At 41.3% G+C, this 17368-nt stretch overlaps 1 protein-coding gene across 1 annotated transcript in view; it reads right to left on the bottom strand.

Moving 5' to 3' along the window:
• cpne4b (copine IVb) overlaps window positions 1–17368 on the bottom strand; it is a 52148-nt gene that overhangs the window by 22705 nt on the left and 12075 nt on the right. Inside the window, exons 3-7 of the mRNA XM_041809170.1 lie at window positions 11477–11656; window positions 4793–4864; window positions 4505–4579; window positions 3932–4015; window positions 3757–3846 (exon numbers count right to left, since the gene is read on the bottom strand). Coding sequence (XP_041665104.1) covers window positions 3757–3846; window positions 3932–4015; window positions 4505–4579; window positions 4793–4864; window positions 11477–11656 — 501 coding nt within the window. The remainder of the gene's footprint in view (window positions 1–3756; window positions 3847–3931; window positions 4016–4504; window positions 4580–4792; window positions 4865–11476; window positions 11657–17368) is intronic.

Here is a 17368-nt window from a genome sequence, read left to right as displayed (position 1 = left end):
CCATAAACTATCACAAACTGGTGATCTCAACTGTAACCTCATCTGAAACAGTTAACCCAGCCATCATGACTTATTTTGAGAAGTCCAAAAAAGACAAAAAACGTCCACTATGGATAGTTCAGTGCAATCCTGCTCTCATCAATGGCTCTTCCCATGTTGCTACTGATTAGCCGGGACGCACCAAGCATGAACACCCAGCCCCGGGGAAGTGAGATGGTGCTCTCACCATTGGCCCTAACGATCCACGCCTTTCTGTATGACATAATTCTGTGTTGAATACAGGTCCACTTTATCTTATAAATGGATGTTATTTCTCACTCGTGGAGGTACTCTACAACTCTCTGCTCACCCCAGGCCCGTCCTTGTCCTGGCTGTTCTGGCTGCATCAGTGTTTGTGCTGCTCAGCTGTCTGCAATTCTGGCGTCTTTGTCACCTGCAGCAATGACTAACTCACAATCCTTCAATACTGCTGATTTCCCTGCATAGTTTTCAGTAGCTCAAAAGTCCCCCTGATATGCTTTGTTTGACGTCATCCACCTAATTTAGCCATGTGTTGTGTTATGAATAAACAACTCCAGCAACAAACAGGAAGTGGATTGTAGCAAAACTACTTTTGAGTTTATATTAAAGGATTCCTGCAACAAATCTTCTATAGGTGACACATTATGTAATATATGTAATTATTCACTATTTACCTATTTGGTAATTGGCATATTTTTCAGCCAGACATTTCAGCAGTTAATCTCTTTCTCGGGCGGACATCTGCCAGACCAGTAAACACTGGCTAATGGAAACTCAGCCTCAAACTGCCCTAGTGCTTGCAGGAGGTCCCCAGCTGAAGACGCCTTGTTGTTTTTACTGTATTCAACACAGAATTTTATCAATACAAACAAGTTGTGTATAAATGTTACTGATGCAAAGTTTCATTTCTATACAGACGATACAGTGATGTATGCGTTGTCTTCTTCTTTAGAAAGTGCAACAAACAAACTCCAGGCAGCCTTTAATGTTGTCCAGAGAAACCATTTTGATTTAAGACTTATACTTAATGCCAACAAGACCAAAATGATGTGCTCTTCAAGGTCTAAGTCACACATTCAGGACAATGCTCAGTTTTTTACCTTAAACAATGAGGCAATTAAATGTGTTCAAACATAGATATCTTTTCTTTTTGCTGGAAGAAAATCTGTCTTTCAATCAACATATTAATTGTCTTGCAAAGAAACCGAGGGTGAAACTGGGTTTCTTCAATCGAAACAAACGCTGTTTTTGTTTCGTTGCAAGGAAGAAACTTATTCAAGCAACATTTTTGTCTGTATTTGATTATGGGGATGTTCTTTACATGCATGCTACCTCATGTTCTCTGAAAATGTTGGACTCAGTGTACCATGCTTCCTTGTGATTTGTCACTGGTCTGAGTCCATCATTGTGTTTTTTATTAGAAACTCGGTTGGTCTTCCACATACAATAGAAGGATGGAACATTGGTATATCTTTCTTTATGAGGCTATTTTACATGAATTACTGTCTTATCTTTGTTCTTTACCGACTCCAAAAGCTGTCAGTAGCTGCAATCTTCATTCTCATGGATTTATCATGTATGAGATTCCTCGAACTCGCTTTGTCTTTGGTCAAAGAGCTTAAATGTTTTTGCTCTGTCATCTTGGTCTGAGTTATGAGGTCATCTTAACCCCTTAAAGCCTGTTGTATCGTATTTGATACATACTTTTGTGATAGCTCTATCTCATCAATAGGATCAATAATTACTAAAAACAATTCTGAATACAATCTGATATATGATAAAAATGCCCTTAAGTAGACTATCAGTTACCAAAAACACCTAATGTATCAATTCAGCTACAAAAAGTATATATTGTTAAATTTTATGGAAATTTGGATTTTTTTGGATTTCAGTAGAAAATGAATTAGGGGACATTTGACCAGTATGTGCACGTGATTTTCTGAAAACTGCTGATTTGTTGATTGATGTAATCTTTGTTTTTGTGTCCTGTTTAATGTCACATGTGTGAAACTTATGTTGTTGTCTTGGCCTGGGCTCCCTTGTAAAAGAGATATTTATATCTCAATGGGAATACTCTTGGTTAAATAAATGTTAACTAAAAAAATGCATTATTGTCATCAGTTGATAAAGCACTACAAATATAGTCTAAAAGCTGTGTCATCCTGCTATCCCTGTGCACTAATACATGGAAAAACATATCTGTGCATGCAACTTCTGTGTAATCATAACACTTTAAATAAACAGGCCAAGGACAAATGTGCAATTTCCTTAAGCACATTCATGATCATGTGCAGTACTTCAGCACCTTAGCACTTTACCATCTGCTTTATGCACTTTAACTACAATGGTCACTTTAATCCTGGTCAGTCTGAAGCAAAGTCACAAAGCCATCTTCTGTATATTGTACTGTTAATGTTGTTTGGCCTCTTGATGTCTGATTTTATGTATAATTTCATTATGTACACGCTTGATGTTCACTTTTATATCATGTATACCATCAACCTGCCAGGGACTACAAATTAGCCTATGGCTACAATCTGGCACATTTACATCAGTGTTAGTTTCGTCAACTAAAACCATGACTAAAACTATAAGTCGACAGACTTTTTACCCATGACAAAAACTGGACAAAGACTAACAAAAATAGATCTGTGATGACTAATGCTGTGTTCAACTGTACTCGGAACTTGGAAAGATTCGGGTCGGAAATTCCGACTTCCGAGGTAAATGAGTTTCATTGCATAAGCTTGGAAAACATGGCCGGCCACAGTAAGCTGATGTTTGTTTGGATGTTTTTTCGAGGATCAAAAATTACTGTTGGGGAAATATATTATGTACTTGAGGGAGAGAGAGAAAGAGAAACATCATATGCTGTAAGTATGACCACAGTGAGGGGAATCCTGCATGCGTCATTGAACTCATACGGGCATCAAAGCGAGTTGTGCAGAGGCCTGTACTGTAGTAACACAAATGCTAAATTAGACGACACATAAAATTTAAAGTTGAGGAGAAAGTGACTCTCATGATGTGCGATGCCATTTTGCTACGCCATTCCGACCGACTCGGGCTGCTTGGATCTTACCCGAATTCCTGAATCGAAGTCCCAAGCTCAAGGGCCGTTCTATTGCACTTTTCCGATTCGGAGGTCGGATTTATCTGAGTTCTGAGTACAATCGAATGCAGCATTAAACTGACCAAAGGTAAGTTTAGTTTTCATCTCGATGACTAAAACTAGACTAAAATATAATTTAGTTTTCGTTGGGCAGTCTAAATCCATGATATTTCTCTACTTGTGGTAAATCTGTCAAAAAACAATGCATCTGTTGCTATTCAGCCTCTCAGCTGTAGAAAGCAGGGACCCCAGGCTTGGCAGAGTGCATAGAACACACTACCAGGATTTGGTACCAGATTGAGGCAAGAGAATAAATGCTTGGACTAAAAGTAAAGACTAAAATATGAGGACTTTTTATGGTCTAAAACTAGACTAAAATGTATCGAGTTTTTGTCAACTAAAACTAGACTATAACTTAAAAGGGTAGAAATGACTAAAATGGGACTAAAACTAAAAGACATTTCATCTAAAGACTAAGACTAAAATTAAAAATAGCTGCCAAAATTAACACTGATTTTACATGTCCATGTTCGTTACTGTGCACTGTCCCCGACAAATAAGACGCTGATTTTTGGGCCGTGTCCCAGACTGGAATCAGTACTGGTGTGGAGAAACAGACTCACCTTCAGCTCCCTGTCTTGGTCTCCACTGCAGAGTGTGTTCAGAGAAACTTTGAAGGATTTCCAAACTGGGCTGAGGTTGTTCATGACCGTCTACCAGAGCAGAAAGCGTCACAGTTTTTATTAACAACAAGGCATAAGAAGGAAATAATGTTTGTTTGAGTGTGAATATAATCACCTCAGTTCTGTGTACGAGCGACTCAGTCCCATCATCGTTTATTCTGAAAATTTCCAGAAAAGGGTCTGACTTGCTGAAGAAATCCTGTGGAGGGAAAAACCAGATATGCAAGGCGTTGCATCAGACCTGTCTCTGATCTCCATAAATCATTCACACGCTACAGAAACATCTTTTCACCCCGTTTTCCACCCTTTCTCTTTCTTCCACTCATCTCTTTCCTGTCTTCTCCAATTTACCCACCCCTCCCGTTCTTTCTTCCATCTTTCCCCTAAGGCACAACTTGTTTGGGTTAGTCATCCGTAGCCATGTGTGTGTGCGGAGGCTGAAAATTAATAAAGTTATCTTTGTGAGCTGAGATAGGAGGGAGGTTATTAGGGGAGGGAGAAGGTGGCCACCTATCTCAGCGTGCCTCCTCTAATGCCAGATTGTTCTCTAGTGTATTGTGTGCAAGTTGCTTCATCACCAAATCCCAAGGCCCTCCACCCACACACTTCTTCACTCGCGCACCTGCCTCCATCCATTTGCAGAGCGTTAATTCCTCCCATATTTAAAGGAAACCCACACAGCACAAACCTTGTCATCTAGCTTACGAGCACTGAAGGAGAGTTCGACGTAATCGTCGTTACCCGACAGCTCCTCTGCTGTCACCTTTAAAGAGGGAGAGAGGTAAAAGTAGAGAAGTAGGACAAGTAGGTGAGAGAAAATGAGATGGAAATGAGGAACAGAGCAGACCGAATAGGCAACATCGTCAAATTAATTATCCTTGGAGTGTCTGAGTGCAAGAGGTGGTGCATGCTTGATTTGCACATTGTGTGTGTGAGATATGTGTGTAGCAGACTTTGGGAACACACGCTGTCATACCGTTATGGAAGACTTCCCTGCAGTGTTTCCCTGCTTGAGTAGAGCTTTGGTCAGTTTCCTCTGAGAGACGATCTGAAACAGAGAAACACAGACTCAGTGATTCAAACCGCGGACAGCTCTGGGCCCTGTTAGTGTCACCCTGGTGTCACCCAGCGGCTTTTCTTTATGCTGGCTCTCTGCCTTCCTACAAACCCAGTGGACATAAAGCGGCATGGTTGAGTCACCTCTCTCTGTACCTGTCAAATGTAATTTTCTCTGTTGTTGTATCTCTGGTTTGATCTGTCAGCTCTTTGACTCGTCTCACCTTTTACTACTGGGAGTTGGCCAGGTGTTTCATGCAAAGGAGACGACTCAAGTTCACAAGGGTGACTGACATGAAAAGACTGACAGTGGAACAAAAACAACATGTGGAGGCTACAAACTAGTGCAGTGTGATGTCATCATTGAAATACTTTTAAATGAAAGGAAACAACTTGATTCAACCCCAAATACAGAGCCTGAATAAAATAAATGACAGCATAAATATTAGCCCCCTTCAAGTCAGAATTTAGTAGAGTCACCTTTGGCTGCAATCACAGCACTGAGTCTGTGTGGACAGGTCTCAATCAGGCTTACAAATCTGGACACTGAAACTTCCCACCATTCTTCTTAACTAAACTGCTCAAAGCTCTGTCCGGTTGCACACAGATCGTGCATGAACCGCCCTTTTCAAGTCCAGCCACAAATTCTCTGTTGGATTGAGGTCTGGGCTTTGACTGGACCACTCCAGAACATTCACTGTCTTGCTGGAAAATAAATCTTCTCCCAAGCCGTAGTTCTCTTGCAGTCTGAATAATAGTGTCCTCCAAGATTTTCTTACATTTTGCCACATTCATTTCTACCCTCCACCTTGCAAGCCTTTCAGGGCCGGCTGCAGAGAAGCAACCCTACAGCATGATGCTGCCACCACCATGCTTCTCAGTGGGGTTGATGTGTTTGTGGTCATGTGCAGTGTTTGGCGTTGTGTCTGATAGCTAAAAAAAGGATCATTTTGATCTCATCAGACTAAAGACCGTTCTACCACTTGACTACACAGTCTCCCAAATGCCTTTTGGTGAACTCTTGTCCAGATTTAATCTGAGTTTTCTTCAACAGTGGCTTTCTCTTTACCACTCTCCCATAAAGCTTTGACTGATGAAGAACCCGGCCAACAGTTGCTGCATGCAGAGTCTCTCCCATCTCAGCTGCTGAAGCTTGTAACTCCTTCAGAGTAGTCATAGGTGTCTTGGTGGCCTCTCTCACTAGTCTCCTTCTTGCACACTAACTCAGTTTGTAAGAATGGCCTGATCCAGGCAGATTTACATGTCCCATATTCCTTGATGATGGACTTAACTGAACTCTGAACTTGTTCAGTGCCTTGGAAATGTTTTTGTATCCATCCCCTGACTCATACTGAACAATAACCTTTTCTCTGAGTTGCTTGGAGTGTTCCTTTGTCTTCATGGTGTAATGGTAGCCAGGAATATTGATTAACCAGTTACCAGTCTTACACTACAATCACTGGGGCACATTCACTGCTCTCAGGGGATCACCATTTCACTAACTGAGGGACTACAAGCATCAAATGGCTGGACCTCTGGTGAGTAAGTTAAGCCACTTTAAAGGGGGTGAATATTTATGCAGTCACTTATGTTACATATTTCTGTTTAATTGATGTTACTTTGTAGAAATCTATTTGTATTTTGACATTAAAGAGGGGTTTTTGGCCAGAAAGCCAGATTATGTTAATAAAAGGGTTTCTTGACTTTAAATAGACAAAAGAATTCAAATGTGTTTAACTTTGGAGGCTAATTACTGTAGTGTTTACATTCAGGCTTGTTTTGCTGAAAGAAGATTTGTAGGTGAAGCCTTGCATGTGATTAGACAGAGTGCTTAAAATATTCATTAGTTCCTGAAGGAAGAGGGAGCATTCCTGCTTTAAATTTTCCCTCAAACCAGCAATAACTTGTTAACTAGTTACTTAAGGCAGCAAAAAAGCGTGAACACAACACTAGCCCCATGTACTCAGACTGTTTTTCCTCTATTACAGCCATTGTTCAAAATGAGGTGGTGGGGAAATAAATAGGGGAAGAAGCATCCGTTTATGTGCATTATGTGGAGAGCTGGCTGCACAAAACAGGACAGGGTAAAGCCTAATTTAGACGTCTGCTTAGAAGCTACATCATAACCTATGCCGTAGGCCCATGTAGCCCTGAACCATGAGGAAGCCTACACGTGTAGCTGATGTGCACCTCCTGAAAAATATGACTACGCATCGAAACAAGACGGACCACAAGCCCTGTGATCGGTCCACTGGTTGCACTGGTGACTGTTGGTGTCTGAGGAGTGTCTACAAGCATATTGTGTGTACTCTGGTGTGAGAAAAAAAAAACAACTAGTCAAATCTACTTGCTGACACCTGAAAATATCAGGCATGCCTTTCCTCATTCATGTCCCAGTGGCCAAACCAGTGCAAAGATTCCCCCGTTCTCTACCTCAGCTGAAATCACTTTTCCATCCCTGCCTCTCTATTTCTATTCTTAATACCTGCTGTTTAATCAGCTCAATATTTATCAGCTCCATCTCCAACATAATGTACTAGGCTTCAGTTGCCATGGTTACCTGTACAAAAACAAACAAGAAATGTAGTACAAGGACCAGGAACTGGCATAAAAATCATACTGCAGAGTAGCATTGGGGCGGAGTATTGCAGAATGATTTGGATAATGGTGTAGGGCAGTGGCTCTCAAATGGTGTAGCAAGGTGCACTAATGTGCCTTGAGGCAAGACTAGGTGTGCCTTGGGAATTAGTACAACCTAATACTACAAATTTATGAAAAGTACTGTAACCAGGTCTACCCACAGAATGAGCTGAGCCCCTGAAAAACCCAATGAATGGGCCCTAACCAGTTGTGATGTATTAATGATATAAATGCATGTGTGTTTGATCCTCTCTAACAGTTCCCTCATTTTGAGCTGAAAAGTGTGGCAAGCTATTGTTGGGTTCAGAAATTATTTATTTGTGCTACTTTTACTTACCCAGTTGACTGGGACTCAGAAAGCTCATCCCTTTATCCCCCCTTATGGGTGGCCTTGACTGTGACATTATTTAAAGAGTCTATTTTTATCAATATGAATTTGGTGTGCCTTGAGATTTTGTCTTAACCTTAGGTGAGCCCTGAGCAAAAAAAAGGTTGAAAACCACTGGTGAAGGGCACTATGGCATAGACTGGACAAAGAAGCACAAGACAGGCATTTAGTGATATGATAAAGGTGTTTGGCTTGATAAAAGGTGTTGGTAGAAAAGGGGTCCAATGTAAGAAGGCTGTAGTTCTTACTACAATAGCCACCAACAAGACTACCCATCTTGGTGCTGTATGGTGCATGCTATCCCCTGATCTTTCCCTCTATATGTCCTATCTAATAGAGCCCCAAAACAATATTAGAACAGGTAACAAATACCAATATTCTGTTACGGCTCTGAATTAAAAGACAATTTCTGGGCAGTTCAGCTTAACTAGACTGATAACTATCTGGGACCTTGTGCTCCAAGGGGCTTCAAGATATAGACACTCTAGATGTATTCGTCTGGGATATTTGTCCGTCCTACTTAAAGTGATTAAGACCTTTATTTTGAATGTAAACAAGGGGCCAAAAGTGAATAAAATAGCATCAAAATAGGTTTTGATTATCCAAAAAAAAGTCCCTGGGAGGACCCCTGGCCCCACGGGTAGCTCCAAACCCTTCAAAGAACGTATCACCATGAGCTCAGCACAAGCGATATTTAGCCTTGTTACAGTGGTGAGCAAAACTTTTCCTTTAATGGGCATGGACCTCAAGTAGAACCGGACTCATGTTGACAGCCATCTGCTGAAACTGCACTGGGACTGGAAAGGGGTAGGTGGGTCAAAACAACCATGACTGCTAGAAAACAGAGCAATGCAACATTATCGTTAGCTGATACTGAAATACAGAGAGGATTAAGTAGATTATAGTTGTGTACATCCATATAGACAGATCAAAAGAATGAGCTGGTGGGCTTCTGTGTGGTAATGTGGAACGCAGTTACGTAATATAAATGTATGATCTGTGGTAGAAGAACTGATACTGCACCAATAGTGAGTATTTACAGATGTGTTCATACGCTTTAGCCGTGTAGGAAGGATTCATTACAGGACCTGATGTCCGGAGACTGTTCACAGTTTTCAGGCTCTTGAAACATTCAGAGCATGACCAGGGGCTCATTGCAACCATACTACCCACCCTAGGGTACCCTAGGCCATGCTAACTTGCCACATCCACCCCTTACTGTGCTCTAAAGGCGTGGACTTTGTTATTTTTTCAACAGATCATTTTCCCCTGCCCCTGGTAACATGCAAGGACATCCAGAGCCAACTGGGGTTGCGTCAATCCACCCGTCTGATGTTTCCCTCATCAATCCACATGCACTTCAGCTTCAATTTTTGGCCCAAACATGCCTAAAACGTGTGCACAGCACTGCATGTGTTTTTTCTTATAAGGCAGACCTGGCCTAGAGACATGTTAAGTGTGAGGAGAGAATGAGTCATGATGTTCTTCTAAAAGTTAATAAGCAAGAACCGTTGGGCATTTGTGTAACTGTATTTTAGAGCTTTGTGTGCCCTGGTGCCAACTGGAAAGGGATGTTTCAAGTGTTTTTGTTCTCTTGCTATGATTTCTTTTAGTTAAATAGAGAAAGGTTTCACATCCGTCTTTGCCTGGGGACTCCCAATTATCAAAACCTCCTGTCCACATGCCACATGTAAAAGCTGCAGTCAGACCCTTTTCCCTCTCTCTCCTCCTAATAGTTGCCATCACTCTTGACTGTCCAATCAAATATGACATTAATTGCCCTAGAATAACTTTAAAGTGGGTGCCACTGGTTCATCAATTTATGAATGGTGGCTGAGTAGGATAATCATGCTTCTATAGCTGAAATGACCCCTACCTAACAAATCCTAACCCTTCCTATTAAGACAAATGAGTTTGAGATATGTTGTTGTTTGTTGCCAATGACAGTACGTGCAGCAAAAACTTTGTTTTGGACATGTCTAAAAGCTATTGCATTTTTGCAGTGCTTCTGAGTTTGCAGCTCATTTCTCTGAATGGAAATGGCTTGTGGCATTTGCCCTTGCCTGCCATTATGGCTGATTGCCAATATACACATTCAGCAGCTACAGAGCAGCATTAACATTCATTGGGAGTTTTGCTTTCTAAGGCCACCCAATGAGTATTTAAGGTCTCCACCAACTCCTGAGAAATATTTCATGCTCTCAATATAAGAAATGCTCAAATATGTCTGACATCCTTTTTAAACAGTACCCTGAAAGACAAAATAAAACCCTGCAGGGCTGCAGAGTCAGGGTATCATTATCCGTGGCTTCATTGAAAAAGCATATTGGTAACATTCAGCCTCTTAATTGCGCATTTTGAATGCTTCTCAGAACATGTTTTGTTTGAGTGCTTGCATGCTGTGTGTGATGATATTGCAAACACACAAAGAAAAATGATACGGTATGTGAAAAAATGCCACAATGCTACCATTGGTGCCTCTATTTGCTTTCATATTAACACAAAGGTGCTTTTTTCTTAACAAGGCCTCTGATCAGCCACATTAAGCAGAATACTGGTGTTTAGATCCACATAAAAAGGTTGGCACCAGTCCCTAAACTTCCCTCGCTCTCGCCTTCCAAATCCTTTCTTTCTTTGACAATTATCGCGGTCCTCACAAGTGTTGTAAATCCACCAGCTTTGTGCTGCTGATAGCCTCCCTAACAGTGAGAAGTGGAAACAAACACTTAAGTACATGTTGGACTCTTTGTTCCCTCTGCTTTCTCTGTTGTTCCCCTTGTTGTGATTTAGCTCCTAATTTTCAGAAATCAACTCACTTAACTGGTTAATGAGCGCTCTCGCAAACATGGTTTTCTTTTTAATGTTCTTCAATATTCTTGAAGCATGTACATGCAACAAATCTTGAAATATTGATTTCAAGCAAGGCATCAGGAGTGGAGGCAGCACTACTAAATGAGAAACAAGGCTGTATCCATTAGCATATGCAAATAAGAATGTGCTTTGAAAACATTATTTTAAAGCACCCTCTGGTCTTTTTAAGCCAAGGGCTCAAGGACAGAGGCGGCTCGGTGTAAATGCAGATAGTGAAAATGGACGACCTCAAGTGAAATGGCCACATTTGGATTCCAGGCACGGCTAAAGTTTGCCTCTCCAATTTAAAGTTGCTCCCTCACCTTATAATTAAACTCACATTACCGGATACCTACGTTTAATATCCCAACAGGCTGAATCAACTTCACAAAGTATTATATAATCCATCCAGCAGCATATGCATGGACATGCTGTATAAATATACTATACTATATGATGCTAATGCACTCATGCACATAAATGCACTCATGTCATGCATTCACCTGTACTAATATGCTCATATCATCTACTTTCTTGCCCTCAAACTCACCCTACCGTGCATGTGTAAATAGACCTGAAACTTCATGCATCATTTAGCTTGTGCACTGACTTCTAGGAGGTCTCTGTGTTATTGAAAACTTATACAGTAGAGACAGAGAGTAGAGGCACACAACAGTGATCAGGAGTCACATACAAACTTGTGTGATTGCAGTACGGGTCACCGACCTGTCCTAAGGTGCATTCCATGGCTCCCAGAAAGTCAGCATCTCTGAGCCCGTTGTTTCCAGAGCTGATGTCATGCAGCTCGAAGCGGAGCCTCTGCACCTCCTCAAAGTAATAATCCACCAGGAAGATCTTGGAGAAGACCGGTCCGCTGCTGCTGCGGATCACCTCTGTACGATCCACCTGCCGGCACCCACACACAGAGGCAGGTGTGCATGGATAAACACACAAACACAACTCCAGGTTAGTCCGAGTGTCTTTAATGAGGCTATGAAAAAAGATAACTACCATTTCTGTGGTTTATATTTCCCAAAAGATCCAGAGAGCTGCTGAGATTTACAAAAGAAAGAATCCCAGAACAGGGCAGCACAAGGAATTACAATTTCACTGATGCACTATGAGGATTTGCAATAAACATGTTGCAAAAGTGTGATGGCATTAAATACAGGACAACAACCTTATTTTGTTAACCTGCAAAGCTTTGTCATGCAGCAAGCTTACAATTTACCTTTCATAGTGAGGTCTGAGTACAGTGGTTATGATTTGACACCATTTTAATAAAAACACTCTTATTAAGTAAAACATGAAAAACAGGTGATTGTGGATGGATATCCTTACTTAAAATTTGTGAAGAATACAAGAGGAAAGAACATGACAAAATAAAGAGAACCTATAAACAATATCAGCTAACATATTCAACACAAAGCAAAAGAGTTTGTGTTTGCAAAAAGTCTCCATTTGCAATCATTTGTTATCCTAAATAGTCATAATGACGAGCTCAGGGACAACTGTTAGCTTTATTATTAGAAAGTGGAAGCATTAAGGAACAACAGCAACTCAGCCAGGAAGCAGAAGACCATGTAAAATCACAGACTGCTAAGGTGCGTGGTGCATAAAAGTCTCCAACACTGCTGATTCCATAGTTGAAGAGTGCTGAACTTCCACTGGCATTAATGTAAATACGAAAACTGCAGCAGGGGCTTTATTCATGGGCTTCCATTGCCCAGCAGCTGCATGCAAGACTCACATCAGCAAGTCCAATGCCAAGTGTCAGATGGAGCGGTTGTGAAGCACACTGGCACTGGACTGTGGAGCAGTGGAAACGTGTTCTGTGGAGTGACCAAAAACGCTTCTCTGTTCAGCAGTTAAATGGGTGAGTCTGGATTTGGCGGATGCGAGGAGAGGGTTTCCTGCGTGACTGCACTGTGCCAACTGAAGTTTGCTGGAGGAGGGGCCAATGCTATTCCTCCAACTGTGCGGCAGTAGTTTGAGGAAGGCCCTTTTCTATTCCAACATGACTGTGCCCCAGTGCACAAAGCAAGGACTATAAAGACATGGTTTGAAGAGTTCAGTGTGGAAGACCTTGACTGGCCTGCAAAGAGCCCTGATCACAACCCCATCAAACACACTTGGGATGAACTGGAACGGAGATTGTGAGCCAGGCCTTCTGGTCCAACATCAGTGCCTGAGCTCATGATTGCTCTACAGAATGAATGGGCACAAATTCTCACAGAAACACTCAAAAATCTTGTGGAAAGCCTTCCAAGAAGAGCGGAGGCTGCTGTAGCCGTAAAAAAAGGGGCCGACTCCATAATAAAGTACATTTACTGTAATACAGTGTCATTACAGTTCGTGTTGGTGTAATGGCGAGGTGGATGAATACTTTTGTCCATATAGTGTATATTTTACATTGACCATGCAGCAAAAGATCTACATAAAGCACAACAAAAATAGAAGAAAAAGGTTAATTATGACACTGTTGCACCATTTGCTATTGGTTATCATTTCTGATGCTTTCTGACAAAATTAGAATCCATTATTTATAACCTATAATTTAGTGTGAGAGGGTTGGTGACACAATCACAGCTCTGCACCAGAGTGTAAGACCTTGATTACACACAATCATTTATCCAAACATGAATCCAATAATATGCTTGAATAATTTCAAGTGCTGAGCAATTCACAAAGCGTCATTTAGGCTACAGATGGAGACACAGTCTGACAGACTCTGTCTGTCCAATCTATTGATCATTGATCAAACGCTTTAAGATTAAAATATATTATTCAAAGCTTTTGTGAGAACTTTTGGTTTGTACTGATGTTGGTGCCCCCTGTGGACACAGTGGTATCTGTCTCCAATTATTTCATTCTGTACTTGTGGATTTAGAGTCTTCCTCAGAGGAAAGACCTGACCCTGCTGTATCCTGAAACAAGAACTGTGAATCCTTTATACAGACATTGGCTGTGTTTACATGCACTTGAGTATCCTGGAGTCTGTCAGCTTTTTTCTGATAGCTGCAGACTACCTGCACAGCTACTCATGTTTCACATAATGCTTTTATTCTGCAGGACAGTAATTAAGAGAACTAAGTCACTTGTAGGATTGCTTGGCTCTTTCTTCGTGTCTCTTCTAAACGTACTTAGTTATAATAGTTATAATCCCCTCATATTCACAAGAATTTAAAACATAAAGCTATGTGAACTTATTCATTTGAGATCTCCCTTTCACTCCCTGTCATCCTCTCAGTCTCTTTTCTGCAGTTGTTTTGCTACCTGCTCATAAGTTAAGCATAAGTTCTTATCATAAATAAGATTATTTTCTGAAAGCCAATTCCCATATAACAACTTTAATAACCTCTGAACAGGATTGGCAAACAAACTGAAAAAGAGTTTTTTATTAGGAGCTCTTTGACAATATCTGTTTTTCCAAGTGCTGCTAAACAGAGCAAGACATTTTTAACACTGCTTTTCCTAGTTTTATTTTGAATGCTAACATTATCTGGCTTGTGAAACTTCCAAGGTCTACATAATGATTCCCTGATGTTAATAGTCAGTTGTGTCTCCTGTTAGTTGGATAACAGCCAGCAGTTGTTTGTTGTAGTTTTCAGCCAGTCTCAGACTCATCTCCTGAGGAATCCCAGCCCATTCTTCTTTGGCAAATCTCTCAAGCTCCTCCAGACTGGACGGTCTTCTTGCATGGACCTTGGCCCTCAGTTCACCCCCAGTGGGATTCAAGTCAGGGCTTTGTTCAGGCCAGTCAATAAGGTCCACTTTGGTCTTCTGGAGATAGTTCTTCACCAGGAGTCACATATGTTTTGGGTTATTGCTGTGCTGGAAGACAAAGAGACGACCCAGACCCAGTTTAGCTGCTGACTACATGAGGTTGTCTTTCTAAATCTTCACATACCATTCCTTGTTCATGATTCCTTCCACCTTTACCAGATTTCCGGTTTCAGCATTATACCCCACTGGCGAATCCATCTTGCAAAGTTCCCATTTGAACTGTTTGGGCCCGGTTAGAAAATGACAGGACCAATCAGCGACGAGGGGCAGTACTTCCAGGCATGGCAGAGTGGTGACAGAAACAAGCAGCAACAAGAGGCTGGAATTATGGCAGAAGAGTTTAGCATGAATGCTGCTAAAGTGCCAGTTTTATCAGAATTTGACGACATTTCTTCATTAAAAGAAGAACAAAGAACAGCAGTGAGTTGTTTTCTTTTCAAAAACAACAAAAGTAGAGTACTTACATGTCTTTAGTCACCATGTTTCGCGTTATTCCTTGGTAGCTACGCATGCGCAGCTCGATAGCGGCTATGTCACGGGTTTTGTTACTCTGATTGGCCCGTGGAGATGTGACAGACAGAACGTTCATCCAATCACACGCCGGGTGTTTTTTCAAAGCCTCTGCCTTTTCCCAAATGTTTCCTATAGAACCTTCCCCAGGTGGACATGTCAGGTTATCCACTACCGCGTTTCACTGTGGGGATGGTGCTCTTTGGATTATACACCTTTACCTTCTTTCTCCAAACATCACCAACATCTCTACGGCCAAAGAGCTCTAGTTCGGTCTCATCTGACCGAAGGCCATGCTTCCAGTATCAGAATCTTTCTCCAGGTTGTCCTTAGCAGACTTCAGTCTGGCTTGAAGGTGTCTCTTCTGCAGAAGCGGACTTCTTCATGGTCCATTCCTGTGCAGGGCTCTAGTGATGTCTTCTTTGGTACTACAATTCCTGACTTGGCTAAGTCCTTCACTAGTGTCTTGGTAGTTGTTCTGGGGTCTTTCGAGACATCTCTCAGTTTTCTTTCCAGGGTCTTTAAAATCTTTCTCTCCCTACCTCTGCTAGGCTTGTTCTGGACTGTGCGGCTCTCTTTGAATTTCTTGATGTTACTTCTCACTCCAGTTCTTGACTCTTGGAAACACTGTGATAACTTTGTACACTCCTGATCAAAATTTTAAGACCAGTTGAGAAATTGCAAGAATTTACATTTTGCATTGTTGGATCTTGAGAAGATTCTAAGTAGATCTTCAAAATGCAAAAAGAAGAAATGGGAGTGAGACAAAAAAGAGACTTCAGAATGTATTTCAGTCTGTTTTATAAGGAGCTAAAAACTCTTCATAGGAGCTTTAATGAAGCACTGGTCCTCTAAAGCAAAACTTTATATCACTCTTGTTTCATACAAAGACATAGTTTTGTGTATTTTCTTATGAAGGGTAAAAAACTGTGAAATACAACGGTTCAATTTCATAGTTGGCGGTTTGAAGTCAAAGAGAGTTTTTATTTTCTCTAGAAGTCAAATGAGGTATGAAGATTTCAATGAACATTCAATACACCAACACTCTGCATTGATTACGAACCTCTGCAGGCTTTTCAGCTTCGCAGCAATTACCCCAAATACCCATTACCACATTGTTTACACTTATCAACTTGAGTATTGGGAATATAGATTTTTCTTTTTGAATCACACAAGAGCTTTGACGACACAGAGAGGCGACTGTAGTTCTAACATTGATCTCCCATTTTCTTCTCTCTGAGCGCTTGTTGTAGAAAAGCCGAACAGAAAAGCCAAATAAAAGTCTGCCTCGATGCTGCCATCAAAACATACCCGACACAAGCAGCAACAACTGGGTCTCTTCTACTGTTGATAACCCTTTGGCACAGACGCATAAACACCCTCCAAAGTGAATGGCATATCATCAGACTCGAGCTACACAAACAGATTTGGCCTTTTTCTGACACTTACCTCAATAGGCTGGCGTCTCATTAAAGCCGAAAGTATCATGAACACAAACGCCCAGTGGCTTAAGCACTCCCTCAAAAGATTATCCAATTAGGAGACTCTGAATCTGATGGACATCGATAACATTTGTCCAACTCTCACAAAGAGGCTTATTGTACCACATGTACACACTCGCACACATTTGCACAGGCACACTGCTCAAAGTAGCTTTTTGTGGAGTCTCCAAAGACAGTGTGAAGCAGCACTACTTTCTGTGCACTTGATCTGCAAACCCTGTGGAAAAAGTGTGCATGCCAGTGTTTGTGTGGTGTCGAGTCTGTGCCTGTGACATTCAGTGTGAATGTGTGAGTCTGTGAACACGCATAAACATCTTTTTTAGTGGGTCACAGCAGCGCTGGATGTGTGAGGATGTGCGTGGGTGTGCGTGTCTTCATATTAAAATATGGCAGCGCTCTCAGCATATGTCTGTCTTTCCAAGAATAAAAAGGAGGAAATAAGAGAGACAGATGAGGATACATTTTATTCTGATTTATCTCCGCCCCGATGCTGTGTCTCTCAGAGTTCAGCTGATATATATTTTTAATCATTTAAGCAGGAGATTCCATCTGAACTCTCTGAAACAGCAGGCTGAGTTTGAAGGTAAAAGTAGGTGAAGAAAAACACTTCATAGCTTTGCTCCTTAACTTTGCATTCCTTTTTCAAATGTTCAAGGAAAGGTGTTGCCTCCATTTGTTATGGTGAAAGCAGCCAAATTCAACTGTCATGAACTCCCAAATAGAGTGCTAAGAAAAAGTATTTTCCACCTTAATTACTTCAGATCATCAAACAAACTTTGACATTAGTCAAAGATAACGTGAGTAACCAGGCCTGATTACT

Source organism: Cheilinus undulatus, linkage group 16 (assembly GCF_018320785.1).
Source record: "Cheilinus undulatus linkage group 16, ASM1832078v1, whole genome shotgun sequence".
NCBI lineage: Eukaryota > Metazoa > Chordata > Actinopteri > Labriformes > Labridae > Cheilinus > Cheilinus undulatus.
The sequence above is the reverse complement of the archived record's forward strand: the minus strand, read 5'-3'. Positions and strand labels throughout refer to the sequence as shown.